Source organism: Amblyraja radiata, chromosome 26 (genome assembly GCF_010909765.2).
Source record: "Amblyraja radiata isolate CabotCenter1 chromosome 26, sAmbRad1.1.pri, whole genome shotgun sequence".
Classification (NCBI taxonomy): domain Eukaryota; kingdom Metazoa; phylum Chordata; class Chondrichthyes; order Rajiformes; family Rajidae; genus Amblyraja; species Amblyraja radiata.
In genome coordinates, this window is record NC_045981.1 from 20192153 (window position 1) to 20219738 (window position 27586).

The following is a 27586-nucleotide window of genomic DNA, read 5'->3' on the forward strand; positions in this document are numbered from 1 at the left end:
GCTGACACAGTCGCCGTTGTCACCCTCGTGAATGAAGCCCAGCCCTTAGTCTACACCAAACCCTGCATTAGCTTTTCATTGCTCTGCTTTTGCTGTGCTTCTCTGAAACTAACTCCCTGCCTCCCATTTCAGACGGGATGACTGTTACAACACAAAGGATGGAAGGAGGGACGTCCGTCACCCAGCAGGTCACTCGGACCATGATGACCAGTGGAACAGTCACCAAACAAGTTGAAAGGAAGTTCTACGAGGCCTGATCGCCATTTGCCCACCGCAAAGTCGTGCTCTTTGGGTTCTACATTCAACCACACCAATGAACAGCCTCTGACATGGCCTTGGACTCTCAGCTTGTGAGCACCTTAGATAAAGACAATTGCAGTGGTTGCTTGCACCTGTCCGTATGCAGGCTTGGCAAGTCTTTACACCTCCGTGACCTTGCTGTCATGTGTTCTGCTGACCGCAGATAATTAAGACTCTGTTTTCTTTTTGTCTGAGTTTCTACACTGTTTGAAGGCTCCAGTTCTTTCAACATCCAGCTGACTCACCTCAAGCCCTGGCCTCCAGGAGCAGGTGGACACACTGAAGAGTCTTCAGCCCTCTCAGCATTATTTGTGTCGCTACTGACTGCAAGAGGCTCACCATAACTTTCCTTCCACTGCCCAAACATCTCACACTTTGGGTCACGTGTACTGTTGAACTATATCTGTTGAACTCACTTTTTCAGTCAGGTATCAGCTACTAATTTTTGTAAAATATTTAGAAAGTGATTGGGAATAAGCACAATGCGTTGATACCAACACATGTAACGGGCATGCGTTTTTATTCTACTTTACCTTTGTATAACTCAGTTCTCCAGCTTGTAATACCCTTGTCCTCCAGCTATTCATGTATATCCCCGTTTTCTCTGCATGGGCAATACTTACTCCGCCTATACGGGGCAGTTATTCTGCACTCCCTCAAATATCCCAGCCATCTTCATTTGATTTGTTTAAGGATTAATAGGTCACTATCAACTAGTTCCATTTTTGTAAACTGCTACTTGATGGAAAGTCCCTCAGAACACAATCACTGGCAAACTCTGGGTCTTTCACACTTGGGAATGATTCCAGGAACACCTCGTCACCAGTGAGGCACCTGCACTGTACACCAGGATTAATGGTGGAGCAGTGAATGTTGAAATTTATGGGAAATATACACTGTAAACAATGATGGCACAAGGAATGGTCATATATCTCAATGTATCCCTCCTGCCTGAAAGAGAGCTTACTCTGTCCTGTCCCATTTCCCAGCTATTCCATCTAATTGCACTTTCCATTTTACTTGGAGCCCTAAAAAAGTGCTCACCCATTTACTACTTAGGTTTCAGGCACTACTGGCACAGGTTTCTGCCTCCAGCACCCTTCCAGACAGAGTTCAAGATCCTGCCATTAGAGGGGGTATGCACCAGTCTTCTGCCACGGAGGACCAGAGGTTCATGTAGTTTAGAGTCTAGGCTGCTCTGTTTAGCTCCAGTGTCAGATGGAGACACACCAAAATCACCGCACTGCCTGAAAGTTTTATTCTCTGTAGCCAAAATTTGTACTCGACCCTTCAGCGGATAAAGCCATTTTTGTCATATTATATTCTTATTTAAGGCCACCTTTCTGAAAAAAATATGCATGCCTTGGTTTTATATCTAATGGTCTATATTGGTCAATCTATATTGACCAGACCCTCCAAAGACTGTAACGTAAGAGACCGACGGGTCTAGGTTTAAAGTCCAGGTCCAACCTCAGCTGGGACAGCCCCAGTGACGTACAGGAGGTGGGGGTGGGAAGAGGGCCAAGGTGGGAGTGGTGACTGTGAATCAATTGATATTCCAGTTCAGGAGGTAAGAGGCTGGTGCACGAAAGTGAAACGCTGTATCTCGGGTGATCACTCTCCGTAAGCTTGGCTTGTCTACTATATTCCTCCCTGCTGATGTGCAATGGTTATGGAATGCAAGGAAATGCTTCTCGTTTGTTTATAATATATAACTCTGAAATATAGCCTCAATTTTATTTTCTTTATTAGTCACGTTTTCCCAGGGCCTTTCTCACGCAACATTGGGATTTACCGTTTTAGGAAACGTACGATTTAGCTGGGAGCATCCATTGAAGTTCAATTGTCAGCACCATCAAACACAGCCAGTAAGGTTTCGAGGACTGGAGGGACAAGAGACTGCAGATGCTGGAATCTTTTGCAAAAAACAAAGTGCTGGGCGAACTCAGTGGGTTGAGCAGCATCTGTGGGGGGAATGGACATTTAGGGTCGGGCACTTCAGAATCTGAGCTCCTGAGCAGTTTGTGTTTTTTGCTCGGATTACCAGGATTATGCTGGACTCGCTGCAACTCTCTCCCTGGGCACAGCCAATGTCCTGATTCAGCACTCCCACTGTTCAGAATAACTCAGGAATGGCCACCTAGACTCTTAAGCAAGCTGTAGACTTGTTTGACCAGGCAATCTGTCCCTCAATCCTGCCCTCCCTTGATGCCATTCGCGAAAAAGTCCATGAAGTTCTACTGGTCAGCAGCGCAGCTGGTAAAGCTGCTACTTCACAGTACCAGAGATCCGGGTACTGTCTGTGTGGAGTTTGCAAGTTCTCCCTGTGACCACCGTGTGTGTTTCCTTTGGGTGCTCTGGTTTCCCCACCACATCCCAAAGACGTGCGGGTTTGTAGGTTAATTGGTTTGTCTAAATTGCCCCTAGTGTTTAGGAAATGGATGAGAACGTGGGATAACATGGAACTAGTGTGAACAAGAAATCAATGGTGGGTGTGGACCCAGTGGGCCGAAGGGCCTGTTTCCATCCTGCATCTCAACATCTCAGTTTGTGATTCTGCGCTGTGGCAAGAAATGTAATCAAAAGCTAATTACTCAACTCTATCAACAACTTGAATCTGAATCAATGACCAAGATGAAAAGGCTGAGTGTTTTGTAAACAGATCATATTGACAATACAAAGAAAGGTGAAAAGGTTAGTTGTCAGGACATGCCTGTTGCAGACCAGTTTTCAAACAATTAGCGTGGGCTAAGTGAAGGGAGTTTTACTGTGAAGCTAGACACAAAATGCTGGAGTAACTCAGCTGGTTAGGCAGCATCTCTGAAGGAAAAGGAAGGGTGACATTTTGGGTCGGATCCCTTCTTCAGGGGACCATCTTCAGCGCTGCTGAGAGCAAAGAGGAAACCTCATTGCCATTGCCCAAGCACCGTGCTGCAGGTCAGCCATGATGGCCACAGGAAACTATTTCCTGTCAGCTGCAAATTATAATTAGCCAGGGTTATTTTTTACAGGGAGCACCAATAGTTGAATGAGCTGATAAGAGGCACATTAGACGACACAGACTAGCACCACCACACACCGATCCTCTGGAGCAAGCCAAGTGTGAGGATTCTACACTTCCCTGCCACAGTGTGACCTGTTTGTGTTAACACCCTCTTGCACTGACCCTGTAACAAGGACAGACCTGGCGGCATGTGAATGAAGGTGAATGTGGGTCGCCCGTGGCCAGGAGCGGTGACAGGCCTGGTTCACCGCTGTGAAGTAGGTCCCGGCGGGCCGCAGCCTGCAGGGGAAAGCTCAGAAGCCCCAAAGGCCGGAGAGTTGGGGAGAGAGCCGCTGGCAGCGACGGGCATGAGGAGTGGGCCGGTGGTGGGGGGGGGGGGGGATACCTGGGGTACCCCAACGCCTTCAAGGCCGGCTGCAGGAGGCGCCTCTTGGGACATGGAGGCGGTCGGACGAGGAGAGGGACGTTGGGTCGCAGGCCTGCAGTAGCCTGAGGCTTACCTGCATTGAGGGCGCTCCAGTACTAACTTTCTGGACTGGACTTTTTCTTTGTAAACTGCACCGAAATATGGCGTATGTGCATTTGTGAGTTGTGCAACACGATTTCACTGTGCTGTGCATACGTGTCAATAAAGAACTATTGCACAGCAAAACGTAAAAAACATGACATCACCAAACAGTCTGGACGAGCTCACAAAAACTCCCAGCCTGTGTGGAAGATGCATTCGGAGTAATCTATGCAGCCTGTCTGTGAGAGGGTTAAAACAAAGGCAACCCATTACACTGTTGTGTATTAACTAACACACACACATATTCAACATGGGTGTCAGGACTTTCTTTTCTGCATCATTAGCAGAGGTGTCGGTGTTCATTCTGAGAGATTAAAACAGGAGAACAAAATATCATTTAAAATAGACCATTTATTAAAAGCCATTCATTTCCCATTGATATTGGCTGCTTCAAAGCATATTGCAATTATTGATTTATTAAATGTCCTATATAACTAAAATATAACATTTTCAGTGTTTTTGAATAGATGTTAAAAGCATGTAGATTTTGCACTCCCACAGGACACATGCCCTTGTCCAAGCCCACACTGCATGCAGTACAGTGCAGCCTACAACGCATGACCTTGGCCATAGCTCACATGGCTGCTGCCAAGTTCACGGTCCTCCTGTTTCCCCAACACCGGGGAAAAGGTAGCGAATGGGTCATGTGTGGGCACGATCTACATTCTCCACATCACAATCAATACTAGCTGCAGAGAATAAATCCTTCAAGGCACCCAAAGGCATACAGTACTTCAATTGAGCATCTCCGTAAAAAAATACTGGCATTTTAAAATGCGCCATTATTACTTCCATTAGTCCACGTGGAGCAACTAACATTAGGGGAACATCCAGAAAGAAGCAATAACACGGTTACAGATTATTCCAAGATAAAATTAGTCAACTGAAAAAGGACCAATCTCAAGGGATAGGGAGAGATCCGGACCAAATCGAATCAAAATCAAAGAAAAACTACAGGTTCTGAAAATCTAAAATAAAAAAGAACAGAAAATGTGAAAAAATAGCCAGCTGGTCAGGCTGGGGATGTTCTCCACTCCCAGAGGCGAAGGGAAAACAGGCTGAGCTAATTCAGATGGATAATTCACTGTTGAATGATGGCAAGATGCAGCCATTCACTTGCACTAGTCCAACCTAGTGAACCGCAATGTTCACAATGTGGCCTCCTCTGTACTTGGGAAATCAAATGCAGATTGGGTGACTTTCATGTTCATTTGTGACAGGACCAGAATTAGGCCATTCGGCCCATCGTCTGCTCCACCATTCAATCATGGCTGATCTATCTCTCCTTCCTAACCCCATTCACCTGCCTTCTTCTCCCCATAACCCATGACACCTGCACTAATCAAGAATATATCTCTCTCTGCCTTAAAAATATCCATTGACTTGGCCTCCAGAGCCGTCTGTGGAAACAAATTCCACAGATTCACCATAGTTTCGCACAGTGCCTGAGTTTCCGCTTGCCTGCACCTCAATTCCCCACTCAATTCTGACCCATGATTTGCATTGTTACAAGGCCCCAATGCAAGCTTGAGGCAGCACCCCGCCTTCTGCCTGGGAACATTAGAGCTTTATGCACTCAATATGGAATCATGCAACTTCTGCTGACTTGATTTCTACATGTATCAGCCGTCCATCTCTAATATTTGCAGAGCTTATTTATTTTATTGTCTCTGGGATTGGAAGATGACTGTAGCCTGTCATGGCGGGCGTGTCGTTCTGCTCTGCATTTTATACTCTGACATTCTTTCATTGATGTTCTCACTCTCCAGCTGCTCCCTTTCACCCACTGATCAGATAACCCCCTTTACAGTTTATCTCCGGGGTTATCATCATGGTTTCAACCGATCAGAGATATTCCCCTCCCCTGCAGTCTTTCTGGAGGGGATGTTTCAACCGCAGTTTAGGTGCATTCCCAAGAGGGAGAAGTGAAGCAAAATTGAAGTTTCCATGAAGAGAGACAGCAAAACAGAACACAAAGAAGAGCGGGGCTGGTTACAGAATGTTCAAAGGAGAAGTAAGAAAAGGAAATGAGAGTGTAGGAAAAAAAGGCTGGGAGGAACCATAAACGGGTTAATCCAAAAATATTCTACACGGGAAAAGTATGAGGGGAGAGGTGGGGCTAATCAGAGACTCCAAAGGAAACCTAGTCGTGGAGGCACGTTCTGCAGGATGCATTCAGACTTGAGTCAATTCAGGCTGGGTTGGCTTAGAACTTTATAAATATACTATTAATACATCTTTTTGCTGCTCTGTGTGTGCAACAGTTTAGTTTACAGTTACAGCCCTTTGGCCCACTGAGTCCACACCGACCAGCGATCCCGGCACATTAACACTATCCTACACACACTAGGGACAATTTACACTTATACCGAGCCAATTGACCTACATAGCTGTACGTCCTTGGAGTGTGGGAGGAAACCGAAGATCTCGGAGAAAACCCACGAAGGTCACGGGGAGGACGTACAAACTCCATACAGACAGCACCCGCAGTTAAGATCGAACCTGGGTTGCAGGCGCTGGAGGGCCACCGTGCTGCCCTCAAACCTACCGCCCTCACCGTTTCCCAAACGTACTTCTGGCATTGTTACAATTACCCCAAGAAGAAAACTCAGTGTAAGGTGTAGGGTTAAGGCGTCTGCGTTCTCAAGTCTCGCTGAGAGAGGTTCTCATTTTAAAGCAGGGATGGAGAGTAAAAAAAAACTAGTTAGTAAATAGCGATTTCAAGAGGGTGATGTGATGTGATGTGATCTAAGGGGGAAAGAACCAGTTTCTCAGATTGGAGATGGACTGAAGAATGTGAGTGTGAGAATAACTAACAATAATGTCACTGCATCACTGCACATTTTACACTCAATGCCTCAGCACCACTGTTTCAGGTTGAGGATACTGTACTAAAACTTGCAAAAACTTCAGGTGTGAAACTTTAAAGCAGTTGGTGAGAAAGTTTGCATTTAACCAGGCAAATGTAAACATTTTCTTCTGGATAAGAAAATCAGGACAATAATATAGCGCTGTTAAGACCATGTGTATGGCAGGGCTTTCAATGATACAACAGGAGCAGCTTCTGAAATTGCAGAGACTGGAGAGGCTACTAAAAAACAAAGATCTTGTAGCGTTCTTTGCTAAAAAATGCTCGCAGATCACCTGTCCAAAGCTGTCCGACAGTGGGCAGCAACAAGATACAGCACTATGTGGCTGATGCAGAATTCAATTCCTGAGCTTCAGGAAAAACTAGGTCTGTGTGGAGAAAGTCGGACTGGAAATCATGCTTTGCTGTTATTGGAGAATTTCCTGTGGCCATTTCATGAAACTCAGGGGCACCTGAGGGAGATCTATATCCAATATTGAACGGGTAATTCCACGGCTCGAGAACTTCAGCAACATGATAGGACACTTTCTCGATACTCCAATGCAAGCCAGTGCCAGATAATCTCACAGAAACTACTTGTCCACCCCCTCTCCTCCATGAGATGTTCCCCTGGCCTAAATGTAATCAGCTCCAAATGTTGTTCAAGACAAGGAAGAAGATTATCCAGAGCTGTGCGGGCATTAAGAAAAGCAAGCAATATGGGTGGTGATGAAGCTTCTTAGGACTAACTCACCTTGCTGATTGGGAGAATATGCATCAAGAACGGGGTACAGTTGATTATATGAAGCAGTATACATCACGTACGTCACTGTGGCAAAGGGTCTCTTCCCACTGACGTGGCTTGATCTGCTGAGTGTCTCCATCAGTTTGTTTTAATTTTAGATTTCCAACTTCTGCATTCTTTTTTGATTTCTGCAGTATTTTGTCCCCCTGATGGGCACAGCTGGCTTTATGTCCCAGCAACACCAGCCAGGAGCATTTGTGTCTGGCTGGAAGGATGACTGACAACCAAAGCCCGCGTCTCAATAGCAGGTGTGAGATTATTATATCTACAGCAATGAACAGGTCAGATAATAATATAGCACTCGAGCAGACCTCATTGCTCATTGCTGCTTTGCCAAAGCTATTAGGTTCTAAATCACATTACAGAGCCTCAACAAAAATGGGCAAAAGAGTTGAATTCTAGCCATGACATGAGAGTGATTCCTTTGATATCAAGACACCGCTGATAAAGCTGGCGTCAAGGGAAAGAAAACTCTCCACTGACTGACCTTGCACATTGGATGATTCTTGTGATTCAAGAAAGAAGCTTCTCAAGAATATTTAGTGAAGAGCAATAAAATAAACTGCTTAAAAGTAAAACAAAAAATGCGATAAGTACTTCTGTCTGACCTGTTAAGTGTCAATTTTTAATATCTGCAAAAACAAAACTCACTATTCATTTGTTACCCAAAACTGAGAATTCAATGTTCATATTGTTGGGTTGTGAGCTACCCAAGCGGGATATGAGGAGGTGCTGTTCCTCCAGTTTGTGAGTGGCCTAACTCTGTCAATGGTAGAGGCCCAGGATAGAAAGGTCGGTATGGGAATGGGAAGGGGAGTTACAATGGTTAGCAACCAGGAGATCCAGCAGGCCTTGGCGGACCAAGTGCAAGTGTTCGGTGAAATGGTCACCTAATCTACGCTTGGTCCTGCCGATATAAAGCTGTCACATCTGAGACTCTGCCCAGCGTTTCCAAAGAAGTGCCCTTTGTATATATGCCAAAAGGTAAGGGATTAAAATACATCAGTTTATAAAAGCAATGCGTTTCAAACCCCTACATGAAGCATTTGCACAGTAAAAGCGTCATCAGGACACTCTCCTGTGAAAGTAGGGTATCTGGGAGGACAGTTGTGTTGTGGGATCTCAGGAAAATGTTCCCTAAACTTCACCAAGATTCAACAGAAGTAATATTGTAGCAAATTATACCAATTAGTAACAGTCTCCCCTCATTCTAAAGAGCACATTACTGATCGAGGTTCACCACAATTAAATATTTCCTCACTGGCACAGTGGAAAATGACACAGCCCACTCAGAAAACCAGTTCCTAGTGTTTCCAGTCAAAATGCAGTGAGCTGTGGAAGGCTATGTGATAATATCTTGCTCTATGGCATTAAAAGCCTTGCTAACTCTCAATGTCTTGGCTCACTCGAAAATTATACCTACATGGTTCATATAATATATAGTACGTGTGGCGTTACCCCAGTAAGAATAAATTCCCAAAACAAGGCATTACAAGGCTACTGAAGCATCAAGGAATAGTGCCAGTACTGTGTGAAGCCTTGCCCAATGCAAAACGAGGGGGTTCAATGGAAGAAAACCATTCAGCCCCCTGAACATCGTTGCCATTCAATTAGATCAGTGCTGATCTGTATTTCCTTTACCTGCCTTGGTTCTGCCACCCTTAATGCGTTCAGTCGCTCCAGTGCTGCTTCTGCAAACCAGGCTTGGGAGAGAGCCAGGCACTGGCAAGAGGACTGCTATCGATATAGCGGGGGTGGCAGCCCATCCACAACTCTGTAGCCAAGAGTTATGGCAGAGCGTAGACCCTGAGGCAGCCCTCGTGGCTTGGGGCCAGGGGTGGGCAGTTTCAAGTTCTTTCCACCCATCGTCTATCAACTGCTGAGGGGATGACCACCGAGTAATGCGGAACATGACCTGTTTCTCTCTTGCTGCTTTACGGTAATACTTCAGGGCCAGGGATCAGATGAGGCTGGTTTGTGGATTAAGTTGATGTCTGGATGGTCTGATCAATGGCTGGTGAATCCTTCGATCTCTCCTCAGAGCTGCAGTACGTGAGCACCTCTGGAAGGTGTCGTGATGTAAAACGCTGGAGTCCCACTGTATTTGTCCTGTTAAGGAGAGATAGGAGATTATAACCTGCTAAGGATAAGGGGTAGGCCATTTAGGACTGAGATGTGGAAAAACGTTTTGTGAATCTGTAGAATTCTCTGCCACAGAAGGCGGTAGAAGCCAATTCACTGAATGTTTTCAAGAGAGTTAGATATAGCTCTTGGGGCTAAGGGAACCAAGGGATATGGTGAAAAAGCAGAAATGGGGCACTGATTTTGGATGCTCAGCCATGATCATATTGAATGGTGGTGCTGGCTCAAACGGCCGAATGGCCTACTCCTGCACCTATTTTCTATGTTTCTATGTTTCTAAGGATTAATTGGTCAGATGCATCCAAATTGTCAAACTACCAGTCAATAGGACAGAGGATATTGAAGTGACAGGTGCACCACAGCACTCCATCCATCCTCACACAACTGGACATCACTACACACCAACATTCCCCCTTCCCCACCCACCCCACGTAAATGGAGGACCACCTCTTTTCACCTTCAGAAGGCCCTCTCTGACCACTGCCCCATTTCGACTGACCATCACCTACAAGGAGACTGGGAAGTTGGATGTAAAGCTGCTGGTGGGCCTGATCTCAGACAACGATGAGAAGACCTACCGGGAGGAGGTGGCTGATCTAGCACTCTGGTGCCAGGATAACAGCCTCCTCGTGAACATCAAAAAAACGAAGGAGCTGATCATGGACTTTAGGAGGGCACATCATCCGAGGACGTACACTCCATTGAGGATAAATGGGGATCCTGTGGATAGGGTGAACTGTTTTAAATATCTGGGAGTCCACATCTCCAAGGATATGACATGGGCATCACACGCCTCAGCACTCGTGAGTAAGACAAGGCAGCGCCTTTACCACCTCAGGCAATTGAGGAAATTCAGAGTGTCTCCGAGGATCCTCCAGTGCTTCTACGCAGCGGCGGTGGAAAGCATCTTGTCCGGGAACATTACCATCTGGTTTGGGAATTGCTCTACCAAGGACAAGAAGGCTCTGCAGAGAGTAGTGCGTTCGGCCGAACGCACTATGGGAACTTCACTTGCCCCCTGCAGGAACTATACATCAGGAGGTGCAACTCCAGAGCCAACAATATCATGAGAGACCCCTTCCACCTCTGCAACGGACTGTTCCAGCTGCTACGGTCAGGCAAACGCCTCCGTTGCCATGCAGTGAGAACAGAGAGGTTGAGAAGGAGTTTCTTCCCAGAGGCCATTCGGACTGTAAACGCCTATCTCACCAGGGACTAACTCTACTGAACGTTTTTCCTTCCATTATTTATTATGTAAAGGTATATGTGTGTTATGATTGTATTTATAGTTTGTTTGGTTGTTTGTCTTTTTGCACAAAAGTCCGCGAGCATTGCCACTTTCATTTCACTGCACATCTCGTATGTGTATGTGACAAATAAACTTGACTTGACTTGACTTGACTTGGCCATAGAGAACATCGAGGAATGATGCAGGTTGGTGAATTGAGACTACATGCAATACAGTCATCTTGTATTTCATCTCGGGATCCAAGATGGAGTCTGCCCAACAGGTCATGAGGCCCGTCTCCAGAGAACAGGGGAAAAGCATATTCCACATTAGCTTCATCCTGAAGGCTACCTCTGTGTCAGAGGTTCCATGGCAGGGCAGAAACAGACATCTAATGAAGCCCAAGGAAGCCTAAGGAATCTCTGTGGTGGGCCACTGTTAGATTGATTGATAATCCCACTGCGATGCTCAGCAGCAGTGCCAATTAATGAGTACATCCAGACCCACTACGCTATGACAAATGAATCTCATCCAAAAAAATGCCAACCATTTTCCATCCTGGGAACATTAATTTACCCTCTGTGCCCACATGTCCTTGGGGAGTGAATTCAAGATTCCACCATCCCACGTGAAATCCTTCTGATTTCAAACCCACATTGTTGAGTTTTGATTCTAAATTGGTCCTGGATCTCCACTTAAATTGCTATTAAATTTGTTTGTGTGAGCACAGTTAGGGGCAGCAAATAGAGCTGCCTTTGTGAACTCTGTATGTTCTCCCTGTGACTGCATGAGTTTACTCAAAGTACTCTGGTTTCCTCCCGCATACCAAGGAATTGTAGGTTTGTAGGTTAACTGGCCTCTATACATTGCCCCTAGTGTGTAGGGAGTAGATGAGAACATGGGATAACATAGAACAAATGTGAACGGGTGATGGATGACTCGGTGGGCCTAACGGCCTGTTTCCATGCTGTATCTTTGAACCGTAGGAAGGGAAAAGTAACCGTGCCACGTATGCCCTGAGTGCTCTATCCCTCTGCCTCTCCCCCCATTACCTTAATTCGCTGCATCGTTTTCTCCACAGCTGTAGCTTCCAATAAGGTAACCGTACAACCTCCGAAGCCTCCTCCGGTCATCCGACTGCCATAGACACCATCACCATCCATTGCTGCGGCAACCAACTCGTCCAGCTCCCGGCAACTGACATTATAATCATCTCTGTGAAAGTAAAGAATGTAGAGAGGTGTTATCCTGAATATCTAACCTCATCTTCCATCAATGCTACATCCTGCCCAAAGGTATGAGGTTCCAAGATAAGGTTTCAAAGTCTCACATCAACCCCAATTCTGTGTTTGTTAACATCCACCTCACAAACAGCCATCAACTCTCCTTCAATTCATTTTGCTGCAAATCTACATCATAATAATAATAATAATAATAATAATAATAATAATAATAATAATAATAATAATAATAATAATAATAATAATAATAATAATAATATATTTTATTGTCATTGCACGTCAGCGCAACGAGATTTAGTATGCAGCTTCCAACCGATGTAAAAGAAAAGTAAAATAAATAAATAAGCTGTGTGACGTGACCATCCAAGGGAGACAGACCAGGGGGGATGGGGGTTACTCAGCAGGGCCGGTTCAGAGCCGCTATAGCTCTGGGAATAAAGCTGTTTCTGAGTCTGGAGGTTCGGGAGTAGAAGGCCTTGTAACGTCTGCCGGAGGGAAGTAGTTCGAACAGTCCGTTACAAGGGTGTGAGGAGTCTTTATGGATGCTGACGGCCTTCCTGAGGCACCGTGTGTGGTAGATGCCCTCCAAGGCTGGTAGCTGTCCCCCAATAATCCTCTGCGCTCTGTGGACGACGCGCTGAAGAGCTCTCCTCTCCGCCTCCGTGCAGCTGAGATACCACACAGAGATGCCATACGTTAATATGCTCTCTGTGGTGCAGCGGTAGAACGTTGTCAGCAGCTGTTGGGGCATACCAGTCTTTTTTAATGTCCTCAGGAAGAACAGTCATTGCTGTGCCTTCTTGACCAGCGCAGCGGTGTTGGTGGACCATGTGAGGTCCTCTGAAATGTGAGTGCCCAGAAACTTAAAGCTGGACACTCTCTCCACACTTTCCCCATAAATGGAGATTGGGGCGTATTCTCCATTATGGGACCTCCTGAAGTCAATAATCAGCTCCTTGGTCTTGGAGGTGTTTAGTGACAAGTTGTTACGTGTGCACCAGTCCGCCAGGTTCTGCACCTCCGCTCTGTATTTTGTTTAATCACCGTTGGTGATCAGCCCAATCACTGTTGTGTCGTCTGCAAACTTCACGATGGTGTTGGTGTCGAATGTAGGAACACAGTCGTGAGTGAAGAGGGAGTAGAGCATGGGGCTTAGTACACAGCCCTGTGGTGTGCCGGTGCTCAGGGTGATAATGGAGGACAGGTGCGGGCCCAGTCTCACTGCCTGCGGTCGCACCGTCAGAAAGTTCAGGATCCAATCGCATATCGGCGAGCTGAGGCCTAGCTGGTGGAGTTTGGTGGTGAGCTTGGTGGGGATGACCGTATTGAATGCAGAGCTATAGTCAATGAAGAGCATCCTCACGTACATTAAGGCATAATTTATAGTGGCCACTTAACAAGCCCGTACCCGGACCCGAACATGTGGAGAAAGTCCACATGGTCACGGGGAGAACACACGTAGCTGAAACAGAGCCAGCATTGGAGCCACGAGGCAGCAGCATTGCTTGCTGCACCACCAGGTCATTCAAACCCTCACGTCTCTGCATTTTAAAACCAGTAACTGGTTCCACTTCTGATGAAAGGCCAGCCTTGTTTCTCCCTCCTTAGAAGCTGCCTTTACATGTTTCACGTTCTGTTTTTTTTTCCAAGAAATATTCCATACAGAATATTACTTTGTCTAACATTAATGATTCTGCCACCTGAACATCTTTCACTGTTTAGACAGAGCGCTATCATCTGTTTTAACATGGTGGTACATTCCCGGCATTAGGGACAGGATTGGGGAGTATCAGTCTATCACTGGATTTAGGATTTGTAAATATGTTTCAAAATGATAAATCTGCAACGTTAACTGTATTTCTCTTTTCACAGATGCTGCCTGACCTTGCGAGTGTTTCCATCATTTTCTGCATTTATTTTATCTTTAGAAATACATTGACAGCATCAAGTGGCAATCTCACAGAACAAAGTATTTGGGGCAGTGTTTCATTTCTTATCAGTGCTTATATTGTAAATAATGCTCTGACATCTCAGCTCTGACATAATGACTGCAAGATTGCAAACAGAATGAATTCCAATTGGAGTTTGTTATCTGTTCTGGCCACAGAGGAAGAAAACTACCATCTCATCCTCCCTGCACACGACAATCTCCCACCGCATGACACACCGCGAGATACCTCAGTGAATTGTGGCTCTGCACCATCAGTTTCCCGAACTCCCGGTAATTCCTGGATTTCAGGGCTTCAGCCGCCTCGGTTGTCCGTTTGATTTCACTGATCACGTGATGGGCCCTGCGGTACACCTCAGCATCCAGAGAAGCCTTCGCAGCTGATGGGGGAGAGGGAGAACGCAAGGAGGGTGGTGGCAGGGTAAAGGGAAAGGCAGAAAGAAATAGGCAGAGAAAGGGGGAGGAAGGAAGGGCAAGGGGGGGGGGGATGAAGGGAGGCAGAGGAAAAGGGTGCAGAAGGAGGGGGAGGGATAAAGTAAGAGGGAGGGAAGAGGGTAGAGAGAAGAGCAGAAAGAAAAAACAGAGAGTGTGGGAGCGACACAGAGGGTAGCAAGGAGATGGGGAGGGACAGAGAGAAGGGGAGTGTAAGAGTGGGTATGAGAGGTGGAAAGAAAGATGTGTGGTGAGGGAGAGAAACGGAAAGCTGCACCATTACAATTAAGAAACACCTACGATTCTATCAATCTCGTCCCTGAATAGTTATTTATTTTCAATGCACATGAATATTTATGACATTCTAAATGAGTTTCCCAAAGTACCTTCCAAGAGCTTAAAATATTCCAAACTATTTGAAGTAAAGACAGAACATCTGATTTACCATACAAGCTCCCACAAGGAGCAACAAGATACTATGATCATTTCAGCTTGGATCCAGAAGCTATTAGGGGATAACATTTGAAGATCATGAAGGGTATCGATATTGAACAATGCGTTTACAATACCTACTATATTGGAGTTGGTTAGCATTCAACACCTATAAGGTCACTACAAAAACCACAACAAAATATTAACTGGCCATTTATTTCTTCTGCTAATTGTGTTTTTGTTTGCCATATTTGTTCAGATAACAAATCAAATCGCAGATTCAGAGGGATTCAGTGGCTCTGGTGCAGTTTAGAACATCTTAAGCAATTGAAGCAAAAACAGATGTGTTGGAAATCAGTCAACTGAAAGCGTTAGCTATGTTTCCCTCTCTACAGATGCCACCTGACCTTGTGATTATTCCAGCTCCAGCTGGTTTTAGCATTAAGGACATGAAAATGCTGTAGGCAAGTGGTGGTTCCCTACTGCTCTATTTTCCAGTCCAATATTTCCAAACGTTCTTTAATAACATTCACGATAGCAAGAACATCTTTGCAACAAGTAGCTACTAGCAGAGCAATGTGAGCTAAGCATTGAGATGGCAGCTGGTGACAGCGTTCCCCTGAGCACACGGTCCTCAGATGTGAACAGTGGTGAGCAAGGGAAAGTGTTTGCTTTACCTTCAACGTATTAGTTAATGGAAGGTGATGCGAGTCCAGCTGGAATGAGTTGAATATGGCTAGAAGCGGTTGGATTAGATTGCTATGTGGAAGATGTAGAAAGAAACAAGAAGAATCGTAGAAACAGAATTAGCTTCCTGTTGAACCCTGATGCACGAGAATCTGGTCCTAATTCATATAAGACATAGGAGCAGAATTAGGCCATTTGGCCCATCGAGTCTACTCTACTATTCAATCATGGCCAATCTATTTTTCCTCTCAACACCATTCTTCTACATTCTCCCTGTAACTGTTGAATGGACTCTGAGTCTTGAGACTCACAATCATGTGCACCACATCTGACCGCGACATGGTACAGCATGAAATGCAAATCGAATCCTTGTACTTTGTTTTTGGCTTTATTTAAACTTTTTATAAAGTATAGCTTTAGCCAGCTGTCAGAGTGTCTCTAATGTGTGAATTCTGGACAATGTCTTTGCACTAAGGCAATACTTAACCAAACGTAGGAATCGAGTTGCAATTAAATGCCTGAAGATAGACACAAAATGATGGAGTAACTCGGTGGGTCAGACAGCATCTTTGGAGGAAAGGAATAGGTGACGCTTCAGGTCAAGAAGGGTCCGATAAAGGGTCTCGACCCCGAAACGTCACTTTTTCCTTTTTTCCAGATGCTGCCTGACCCATTGAGTTACTCCAGCATTTTGTGTCTATCTTCGGTGTAAACCAGCATCTGTAGTTCCTTCCTGCATCCTTTTATGCCTGAAATGGATGGTGAACCTTTAGAATACTCCTTTCTAGAGTGAATCGAGGGACAGGGCAGGATATTGAGGTAAAATGTTGACCATTAAGTTGTTAAATAACAGCAGGGTCAAAGTTGACTGGTCTCCTCCTCCCCCTATTTATTAGGTTATGTTCTTGTGTTCATTAATTTGTACCAAGTCCTGGCCTGGTGAAGTGAACAGTAACCTGTGAGACTCAAGACCATTCAGCTCCCACTGGAGACGTTTTTACGAGCTCTGACCTGGCTCGAAGCAGAGAACAAGTACTGTTGAGGAATGGGCAATACAACCGGAGGGAAACTGCCGGAACTAGATTTTAACTTGGACACTATTGGAAACAAAAATTCATTTATGCCTGGCATGACCAGCTATTGATGGCCTTGAGGTAACGCTGGGCTGCTGCTGCATTTGGGTAACGAACCTGTACTTAGGCCCGACAGTAAGAAAGGAAAGGTGTCCATTTCCAAATTAGCTGGGATACCTTCTAGAGGGGAACCTGCAGATGGTGGTGTTCCCGTGCACCGTGCCATCTTGGAGGCAGAGCTTGCAGGTTTAAGAAATGGCACTAAAGGAACGGAATAAGTAACCGCAGTTCATTTTGCAGATGGTACACACATACAGTCACGCAGCTACAGCAAACTGGTGGAAGAGGGAGTAAATGTTAAGAACAATGGCTAGGGGGTGACAATCAAACAGACTTCTTTATCCTGGTTGGTTTTGCATCAGTTCAGGCAAGTGGAGAGAGTTCCTTCATGCTCCTGACTTTTCCTTTGAGGGTGGCAAAAATAATTTTGAGAGTCAGGAAGCAAGTCACTCGCACACTGCTGCACCTTTGCTCACTCCACTTATCTCGCCTGAGATCCGTCCTGTGGAATGCATCACACCCATCCTTTGTGCATCTTTCCCTTGCCTGTACATGCCTGCCTTCGTCTGAAGCACATACCTTCACTCACCTTTCAATTCAGCCATTGAAACATCGCGTAGACTTTCCTCCCCAAGTGCCTTGGCAGCCTCCAAACATTGCTGACGTCGGGCTGGGTACTCACTGCCCGTCAGGTGGTGTCGTATGTTGGAGTTTGTGATGAGGATCACCAGGCTGGGGTCACTGATGGGCACAGGGGTCACTTCCAAAGACCTTGAGTTAGAAAAGCATTTGCTCAAAACACAAACTTCCAAACTGGGCAATCTTTGTCCAATAATACCAATCTGTCTTTTGCTCACCTGCAGTCGATCAGCAAGGCATGACCGGCTATTCCCATCACCGAGATAAACTGGTCCATGATTCCACAGGGCACAAAGGAAAATGTGTGCTCTGCTTTCTGACAGGCCAGGGCCTTCTCCACTAAATCCCCGTCATCTGATGGTCAGAAATTTTAAATGCAGTCACGGCTCATAGAGTCATAGAGCATGGAAACAGGCCCTTCGGCCCATCTGTCTATGCCGACCAAGATGCCATCTAAGCTTGTCGCATTTGCCTGTGTTTGGCCCATATCCCTCTGAACATTTGCTGTCCATGTCTCTGTCCAAGTTGTTATACTACCTTCCTCGAATACCTCCTCTGTAGCTAGTTCTAGAAACACACCACCCTCTGAGTGAAAAAGTTGCCCCTTAGGTTCCTATTATAGCTATCTCCTCTCACCATCAATATATGTCCTCTGGTTCTTGATCATTCTGGGTAAGAGATGGTGCAGGTGAGGTTCTGTACCCTATTGTGCAGCACACGTAAGGAAATCAGGAGGGCAAAGATAGCTCTGGTAGATAGGATTAAGGAGAATCCAAATAGATTTAATACATACATTAAGGGAATAAATGTGACCAGAGAGAGAACGAAGCCCCTCAGAAATCACTACCAGTGTGCCATTTTTGAATTGTGCTTTTATAATTTCATTTTTAAGGACCAGGGCAGTGCTGACAAGACCAGCAGTTTATTGCCTGTTCTTAATTACCAATGAGGAAATGGTAAGATATGTCAAAGAACAACGAGGAGACAATAATGTAGGATGGGTCTGGAGTTGCATAGCCCAAACCAGGAGAGGATGGCAGATTTCCTCCTGAGGGACATGAATGAACCCGAATGATTTTTAGAACAACCTCGTAGTTTTTGTGATCATTGTCCTTCATGACTGTTTAAATTCCAGAATATTAAGCAAATTTAAATTCCATCTGCCGACGTTGGATTTGAATTTGGGTCTCTGGATTATGGGCCTGCTGCTCCACCACTGTACCCCAACAATGGTGAGCCCATGGATGAGCACTTTTAAACTCAAATGCAGTCAGAAGGAGCAATGCAGGACTGTAAACACCCGTTTCACACTGACCACACACTGACCACACACTTCAAAAAATTGAAATTAATTTTACAACTTGTCCTGGTGGGTTTTGGAACATCTGAACTCTCAGCTAGTTGTCAGTCCTGAGATCATTAGCATGTGTGACCTTCAAATGTCCATGACCTTTATCCACCAGGAAACCACGTGATCTATAGTAAAGATAGACACAAAATGCTGGAGTAACTCAGCGAGTCGGGCAACATCTCTGGAGAAAAGGGTCGAGACTCTGAGTTCAGAGTCTGAAGAAGAGTATCAACCCGAAACATCACTTATTTCTTTTTCTCCAGAGATGCAGCCTGATCTGCTGAGTTACTCCAGCATTTCATGTCAATCTTCGGTATAAACCAGCATCTGCAGTTCCTACCTACACACTGATCCATAGCAAAACTGGCTCTGATGTTGGGAACTTTTTAGATTAGTCATATCTGATCAGGAAGTTCAATGAGGAAGTTGTGAATTGAAATACTCCCGTCAGTTAAACTCAATAATTGACCGAGAGGGAAGCAATGATCCTGGGAGTACTTCAACCCTGGAAATAAACGAGGCAATGTGGTTATGGTGGAGTCCCAACATTTACAGAACAGCTGCATATGCTCTGCATACCTGGACAGATCTGTTGTAGGAAGGTGTAGATGGCCACTTCCAAGGATGCTGAACTGGACAGCCCTCCGCCCAATGGGACGTTACTTGCCGTTACTGCTTTGAAGCCAGGGAGTGGGCCTGCTACATAGATACAACAGAGCACACGTTCACACTGGTGAGAGGATGAAGGAAAATACAACAATACAACAATCAAAAACAAAACTTGATAAGACACCTAATGGCACTGTTGCTATATCTTAAAACTAACGCTGAATTTGGAAACAATATACAGCAATACGTAAAAGGTGAAGAGAAAGTCTATATTTATAAGAAGACTGCAAAAAATAAGCCATTAGTGCAAAAATGTAATTTTTTAAAAACAGGTTCATAGTAGTGCAAGAAGTGGACTGTGGTGTTCCGTGTCAAGATAAGATTAGGGTTGTGCAGGTTGGTTCCAGAACCTGATTGTCCAGCTAAATATAGACACAAAATGCTGGAATAACTAAGCAGGTCAGGCAGCATATCTGACTGCTGAGTTACTCCAGCATTTTGTGTTTATCTTCAGTGTAAATCAGCATCTGAAGTTTCTTCCTATTTAAAACCTGAGTTGGACGAAAGTAGCTGTTCCTGAACCTGGTGGTGTGGAACTTCAGAACTGTGTGCCTCAGGCCCGATGGTAGCAATGAAACGAGGACATCGGTGATGATAGATGCCGCTTTCTTGAGACAATGGCTCATGTAGATGTTTTAGATAGGGGAGAGGACGATGCCCATGATGGACCAGGCTGAGTCCACCGGGTGGACTCTTTGTGGCTCGTGCATTTCCGTGCATTGAAATTGCCATAACAGGCCATGATGCAACCAGTTAGGATACGTACTGTAGCGCACCTATACTGTAGATGGTTATTAGAGTATTCAGACACAAACAGAATCTCTTTAAATTTCTAAAAAAAGTAGCGGTGCTGGTGCACTTCTTTGTAACTACATCATCCATGCCACAATTAGATGTTTGACTGACAAGCAGGCAGCAGAAGGCTTGGGCAAGCTATGCAAAAAATGATGAGTTCCTCTCATATGATCACTCCCACATGCAGCTTGCATCCAAAACCAGAGCTCGAGGCTGCAGGACTGAGTGTTTCAGCACACAGTCCATGCTAATAAACTCTGGTAATAATAGCATCTTCAGAGGCTGAATGCTAAATCACTTGCATTCCTGCTGTCAGTGAACCTGAACACTAAACATTAAACACAAACACTGAACATTAAACACAAGGCATCAGTTTCTAAATTGTCACCGACTCCCCTCTCCTCTGGAGAACTTTCCTCAACCGCTTCTTACTTCCACCCAATGACTACAAACCCTGGTTGTGCCAGTTCTTAACTAAGGAAGCTTTTTCTTCCCACCTTGATTCCACTTGTCCTCCTTTAATCTCTGCCCTTTCCACCTAGAACTGGGCCTGATCCCATGCAGTGGTTCCTGGGACCATTTAAATTTCACCCTTTTGTGTCTGGCTTCAGTTACATCAAGGATGTGCAAACCTACAACAGGAGGGGGCGCTGCTCTGGCGGCTGCCTTGTCAGCAGCGCGTCAGTTTTTTTCAACTTTTTCTTATTTTTAGTGTGTTTTAGAGTATGTATTTTGTGTTTCTCGGTGTATTTTATGTGGGGGGTGGTGTGGGGGGGGTGAGGGGGAAACCGCTTCGGTCGCCTCCTCCATGGAGAGGCGACTTTTTCCAGGTCGCCTCCCCCGTGGCCTAACATCAAGGATCGGCGCGGCCTTTCCCGGAGACGTGCCCGGGGCTTCAGCGGCGGGCGCAGCGTGGACTCTCGATGTGGAGCGGGTGAGCCCTCGCTGGGGCTCGCTGGAGGGGAGCGCTCCGTTTCGCTGGCCCGAGGCAGCCGGCAGCCTGAAGTCGCAGCCTGAAGCCGCGGTCTGCAGAGCTCCAGCTGGTGCGCCGTCTACAGCCCGGGATCCCTCGTGGGGGACCCGGGGGAAGAAGAAGCCATCACTGCCGGCCCGCGGCCAACTTCTACCGCGGGGCCGGCATGGACTTACCATCACCCCTGGAGGGGAGCTTCGACCGCCGGCCCTGCAGTCTACGGTACTTCTGGCTGCGGCGGGGACTTTAAATCTTGACCGCCGGCCTGCGGCCTACAACAACTTAAAGCCGCGGTCTCCGGTGAGGAAGAGCCGATCCTGGACTGACTCTGGACTCTGGTCCTGTCCACGGGGGGGGAAGTGGAGGAGGACTGGCCAAATTTTTGTGCCTTCCACCACAGTGATGAATGCTGTGGTGGATGTTTGTGTTGCATTTTGTGTGTTCTTTATTATTCTATCGCTGCTGACAACCCAAGGGGCGGGGCGCTACTCTGTGAGCGACTCGCGGCGCGTTGCTCCCGTATGTTTGTATGTGGAGCTGCGCCAAAGAAGATTTTCTGTTGCGACAGACAATAAAGTTTTCTGAATCTGAATCTGAATCTGAATGGCCTGAGGGTTCTTTGAATACAGGTCAGGCCAGCTCTCCTCTTCCACCTGGCAAAGTCTGTTCTCATACTTATCAGCTCCTTGTTTGACTCAATTTGTTCTGTCAGTTAAAACATGCTTGCCTTTGTGAGACAAGTAAAACATTTTATTTTTTTGCTTTGGTCTTTTCTCCTCCACTTTTTCTGGTACAATGATGATGGTTTTCATGGCTTTTTCTGCTCTTGCCCTGAATTGGGAAAATTGCAACGTGCCTATTTCCATCTTCCCCTCACATTCACACAATCAATCTCAGTATTTCTTTCTCAACAATTATAACTTATATACAACAGAAGACCGCCAACTCACCCACCCCAACAGCCACCTCACCCACTCTACCACATTTGCTGTCAAGACTCCGTCAAGACTGTGCAGTTTTTCATCTTCAATGCATTTATTCTGACGGCATCAATCATTCTCTTGCTTCTGATTTATTTTCCTTAATTGATGGTTCCCCATCACTGTAATTGCCAGGGGGATATCAGGAGAGGGCGAATGAGACTTAAATGACTTTGCATTGAGCTGGCAGCCAAATGGGCTCCTGCACTGATGCACAATGCATTCTATGCTCACTTTGAGCAGAAGGCCAATGGGCGATGACATCCATCCCATCAGACACGAGTGTGCCTTTCCCCAGGGTCAATGATGTACAAGTGAGATCTGCCTCCGTGAGGTGAACCCACAGAGCGCAACTGGCCCGGATGAAGTCACTGGCTGCGTCCAAGGAACTGCGCAGACCAATTAATGGGAGGGTTCACTGAAATCTTTAATCTCACCCTACTCCGTTCTGAGGTATCCACCTGCTTTAAGAAGACCATTCTCATCCCAGTGCCAAAGGCATCCACCATAATGAAGTGCTCTGAGAGAATGGTTATGGAACACATTAAATACAGCTTACCAAGTAAACTTGATCCACTGCAGTTTGCCTACCACCACAACAGGTCCACGGCTAATATCATCTCCCTAGCCCTACACATCCCTAGAACATCTGGATAAGAGAGACACTGACACCACACTCCTATTCATAAGACAACAGCTCTGTTTTCAAACTCATCTCCAAATTTGTGAAGCTGGAGTCACCTCTGCAACTGGATTCTCAACTTCCTGGCCAACAAATCACAATCCTTAACACTGGTGCCCCACAGGGATGCGTTCTCAGCTCCTTCTACACTCCTTAGACACTCATGACTGTGCAGTCAAATACCAATCCAACTCAATTTACAAATTCACAGACGACACTAGCGGGCTGGATACAAAATAATGACGAGACAGAGTACAGAAAGAAGATTGAAAACCTCATAACCTGGTGCCAAGATAATAACTTCCCCCTCAATGTCAGCAAGACAAAGGAGATTTTGATCGACTTCAGGAACCAACGGTATACATCGATGGTGTCGAAGTAGAGCTAGTTGAAAGCTTAAAGTGCTTAGGAATAAATATCACCAGCAATTTGTTCTGGACCAGCCACGTCGAAGCCATGGCCAAGAAACCACACCAAAGCCTCTACTTCCTTAGAAGCTTTAGGAAGTTCCGCATGTCCCCAACCACCCTCACCAACATCTACAGATGAGCTGTAGAAAGCATTTTATCAGGGTGCATCACAGCATTGTTTGGATCCAGTCCATTCAAGACTATCAGAAATTGCAGGGTGTTGTGGATGTGGCCCAGACCATCATGCAAACCAACCTCCCTTTGATTGGCTCAATCCATACTTCACTCTGACTCAGCAAGGACACCAGCATAGTCAAGGACGAGTCTCATCCTAGTAAATCCCTCTTCTCCACTCTCACATCAGCTAGAGGTACAGAAAAATGCATACCTCCATATTTAGGGACAGTTAATTCCCAGCTGTTAGCAGGCAACTAAACTGTCTTCTAACCAACTAGAGAGCGCTCCTGTCCTCCCATCCCATCTGTCTCATTGGAGACCTTTGAATTATCTTTAATCAGATTTTACAGGACTTGATGTTACACCCTTTATCTTGTCTGTACACTGTGGACAGCCTGATTGTAATCATGTATAGTCTTTTCATTAACTGGATAGGACGCAGCAAAAAAAGCTTTTCATTGTATCTCGGTACTCATGGTAATAAACTAAACTAAACACTGTAGTGATTGTTTCTCAGCCATGTTGTGATATATTTCAATTACCTTGGAGCATTTCTGTAACAACACCCTAGATAACAGATTAACTAATCCTTCTTTTCATTGCTTGTCGTTACATTTTATCAATAGAGCAATTGACTGTTGAGTTTATCCAAAGATATGTATTATAAATAAAGTACTTTAAAACCTGAAATAGTTTTCATAAATGTAATTCATGCAAGTAAACGTAAAGTACTGGAGTAACTCGGAGGATCGGGCAGTGTCTTTGGAGAACATAATGCGTGACTTTTTAGGTCGGGACCCTTCTTTGTGTCCTTTTGTGGAATGCTGCCTGACCAGCTGAGTTACTCCAACACTTGTGCCGTTTTGTGTAAACCAACATCTGCAGTTCCTTATTTCTACACAATTAATGTATTTCTTGTATAAAATTGCACTCAATAGCATTTGCACCACATAATTAGACAATCCAGTTCAACTACTTGATGCCGGTGCACAAAAACAAACTGCAGGAGGAGCTCGGTGAGTTAGGCAGCCTCTGTGGAGGCAGAGGAACATTTTAAGTCATGACCCTGCATCTGAGAGTGTAGAGGAGAGATGGCGAGTATACAGAGGTGAGAGGGAGGGGTGAGACAGAGATTGTGAGATCATAGTGGTAACAGCTGATGTGGGGAAGTTTATTTTCTCCACAGGGCCCTCCTTCAAATGCTCTTCAGCCACACACACATGTCCATTGACTTCTTTCTCCCTCATTACTATCTATGTTACATTAGCCATCCCTGTGCTATCCCAAGTAAAAGTATTGAAATAAACAACTGCAGATGCTGGAAATCAGAAATTAATACAGAAAATGCCATAAACACTTAGCAGGTCAATCAGCGTCTTGAGAGAGAGAAGTAAAGCCAACGTTTCAGATGATGGGAAGAGAGAGGAGCAGCGCTGCAGGATTGGGCTGGAGTTCGGTGGGTGTTGAGGGCAGCACTTTAGGGGCTAGTGTCTGACTGGGGAAGAAGCGACAAAGATGTAGGGAGGTAGTTTGGTTCTTTGCTGGTGTCCCAGTTTGCTGGTGTGCAAGAGGTCAGTCATACAGCATGAAAACAGGCCATTTGGCCCACCATGCCCATGCCAACCAATGGAAAACCCTTCTGTAATAATCCCACCTACCAGCCTTTAGCTGGCAATTTTCTATGCCTATGTAATTTAGGTGCTCATTGAGACACTTAAATGTCGTGAGCAACTCTGCATCAAACATTCTCTCAGATACTCTGGAAGGGATGGAAGAAAGTTAATCTAACTCTCTTACTCCTTTTCCTAAATCTATATCTAATTTTTTTTTAATCAATAACATAACATTGGACGACATGGCGTTACGCAATCAGATGTTTACACACGGGTGTTGCCTTACCTCGGTAATACTGAACAACTCCTTTTACATAATTAGCCCATTTAGGTAACCCAGGGGTCAAAACATTTCCTTCTGATGCCACAGGAAATTCCACGTATTTTGGATCATCTGCTTCCTTGGCCAAGGTACATAATGAAATGATTCCATCTGTGGTTACACAGCCGACCACCAAGGTGACCATTGGGAGAGCCTAAGGGATTAAAAGGTAATCCATCATAAATCCACCTTCAACACCTCACCAACCTCCCGGGGACCTTTGGTTCAGCTTCTGTTCCCCATGCCACTCCCTTCCACCCTGCATTGTGAGAGGGGCCTGTTACATTGGTCACATCTGTCTAATACCAAGGGAAATTAACAGATGCTAATTAACCGACCAGGAAACCCAGGTGGATACAGGGAGAACGTGCAAATTCCACACAGGCAGTGTCTAAGGTCAGAGTTGTATCTGGGTCACTGAAGCTGGGTAACAGCACCACCAACCATTGTGTCCTATGTCTATCTCTTCCCCACCACCCCCTCCTCACTCTTCCACCCGCCTCTCATCCACCCTCACTAACTTCGTACTTGCCGTCCTTCACCTACCTCTTCCTTCTCCCCCACCATTTTCAATATCTCTCTGCCAGTCCCATGTCCTCTTCCTCAACCCCTATATTGTATTCTTTTGTCTCTCCACTCTTCCATCCATCAGTTTCCTACTCTCCCACTCTCCTGCCCTCTTTATCTCTGCTCTTCTCCAACCCTCTCGGAACTCCTGCCCTCTTTCTCTGAAGCCCACCATCTCCCTCTTGACTGCTCCCTCCAACCATTCTTCCTCCCACCATCCCTCTCCCCTTTCTCTTTTCCCTCACAACCCTAGGCACCCCCTTCCCCTCTCTCCCGAGTTCTTACTCCCCAAATTCTTGCCTCTAACTCTTTCATCATGGCCCCTCTCATCCCCTCCCCTAACATTCCTCGATCACCCGCTCCCCACACTCAAATTCACGCATCTGACACAAATCTCCCTTTTGCTCACGCTCTCATATCTTCCCCTTCCTCTCCCCTCCCTTCTCCCTCTCACCCAACCCAGTTTCTCCTATCACCCACACTCTCCTTCACACCTCTTCCACAGCCCTTCCGCTTTCTCCTACCCACCACTTCCCCACCCCATCCCCCATCCACCCCAACACCCGCTTTCCCCATCCCACTCCTTCACTCCCTTTCCTCCTCCTACACTCCTTTCCCCATCCCACCCATATGTCCCTACCACCCCACTGCCTCTTCCCCACACCATCGCCATGTCACCCCCAACCCCTCCACACACCCTCCCCTCCACTCCATCATTCCCCGATCACCCCCCCTCCCTTTTAGTTCCCCGCCGCTCCCCCTCTCCAGTTCCTCGGCGAAGCCCCTCACCATGGGCAACACGTATCCCTGGTTATAATCCGTGTGCTCTCCGATGAGGTTGACTCTGCCTGGAGCCGCCACGGCGATCGTTGGCTCGCTGCCCGGGTAAGTCTCCTTAAAGATACGCACGGTCTCGTCCAAGAACGCCCGTGGGCCCGGCCCGTCCCGCGGCTCCGCCATGATGCTGCCGCTCGCCGCCCCGTCCCGCGGCTCCGCCATGATGCTGCCACTTGTCAATCAACCCCCCCCCCCCCCCCCCCCGAGCCCCGCCCACACGGACAGACCCTCCGGCGCGCTTCTCCCATTGGCCGGGAACGGCCAACGCCCCGTACCGGCCCTTTGTGACGTAAAGTGGGAGTGACGACGCCGTGAGCAGGTTCACGTCCACTGCCCATCTCGCCCTTCACATGGTGGAGCTGGGGCTGGAACAGCTGCGGTCACACTTAGGATCATGAGGGACAGGAGCAGTATTAGGCCATTCAATCTATCCCTGCCTTAAAAATATCCACTGGCTTGACCTCCGCAGCCTTTTGTGGCAAAGAATTCCACAGATTCACCACCCTCTGACTAAAGAAATGCCTCCTCATCTCCTTTCTAAAATAACGTCCTTCCACATCCACTCTATCCAAGCTTAACTCTGACTGTATGAAGCAAAGATCCTAGGATCTTTGGTATGAATAGCTGGGGTTATATTTAGCTCTGACAATGCCACAATCAGCAGGAGGTTTGCAGTTAACCTCTAATTGACACTTCAATTTACGGAATACCGACTATTATTTGTAACAGGATTATGATTGCTACACCCATGTGGACTGTAGAAACAACATTTCGTTTGAACCTCAAGGGGTTCAAATGACAAA

At 46.2% G+C, this 27586-nt stretch overlaps 2 protein-coding genes across 7 annotated transcripts in view; one reads left to right on the top strand and one right to left on the bottom strand.

Moving 5' to 3' along the window:
* Nucleotides 1-2027, top strand: part of itgb4 (integrin subunit beta 4) — an 84365-nt gene extending 82338 nt beyond the window's left edge. For all 6 annotated transcript variants that reach the window (XM_033044407.1, XM_033044406.1, XM_033044409.1 and 3 more), the window contains one exon: nt 133-2027. In XM_033044407.1, coding sequence (XP_032900298.1) covers nt 133-257 — 125 coding nt within the window. In that variant the 3' untranslated portion in view covers nt 258-2027. The remainder of the gene's footprint in view (nt 1-132) is intronic.
* Nucleotides 2028-4203: 2176 nt separating this feature from the next.
* galk1 (galactokinase 1) lies at nt 4204-26977 on the bottom strand. Its single transcript, XM_033044411.1, has 8 exons — nt 26736-26977; nt 25344-25533; nt 19338-19457; nt 17626-17761; nt 17358-17539; nt 14314-14464; nt 11948-12110; nt 4204-9634 (listed from the first exon to the last, which is right to left on the bottom strand). Exons 1-8 carry the CDS (start codon nt 26943-26945, stop codon nt 9563-9565), a joined length of 1224 nt encoding a protein of 407 aa, XP_032900302.1. The 5' UTR covers nt 26946-26977; the 3' UTR covers nt 4204-9562.
* Nucleotides 26978-27586: the final 609 nt, after the last annotated feature.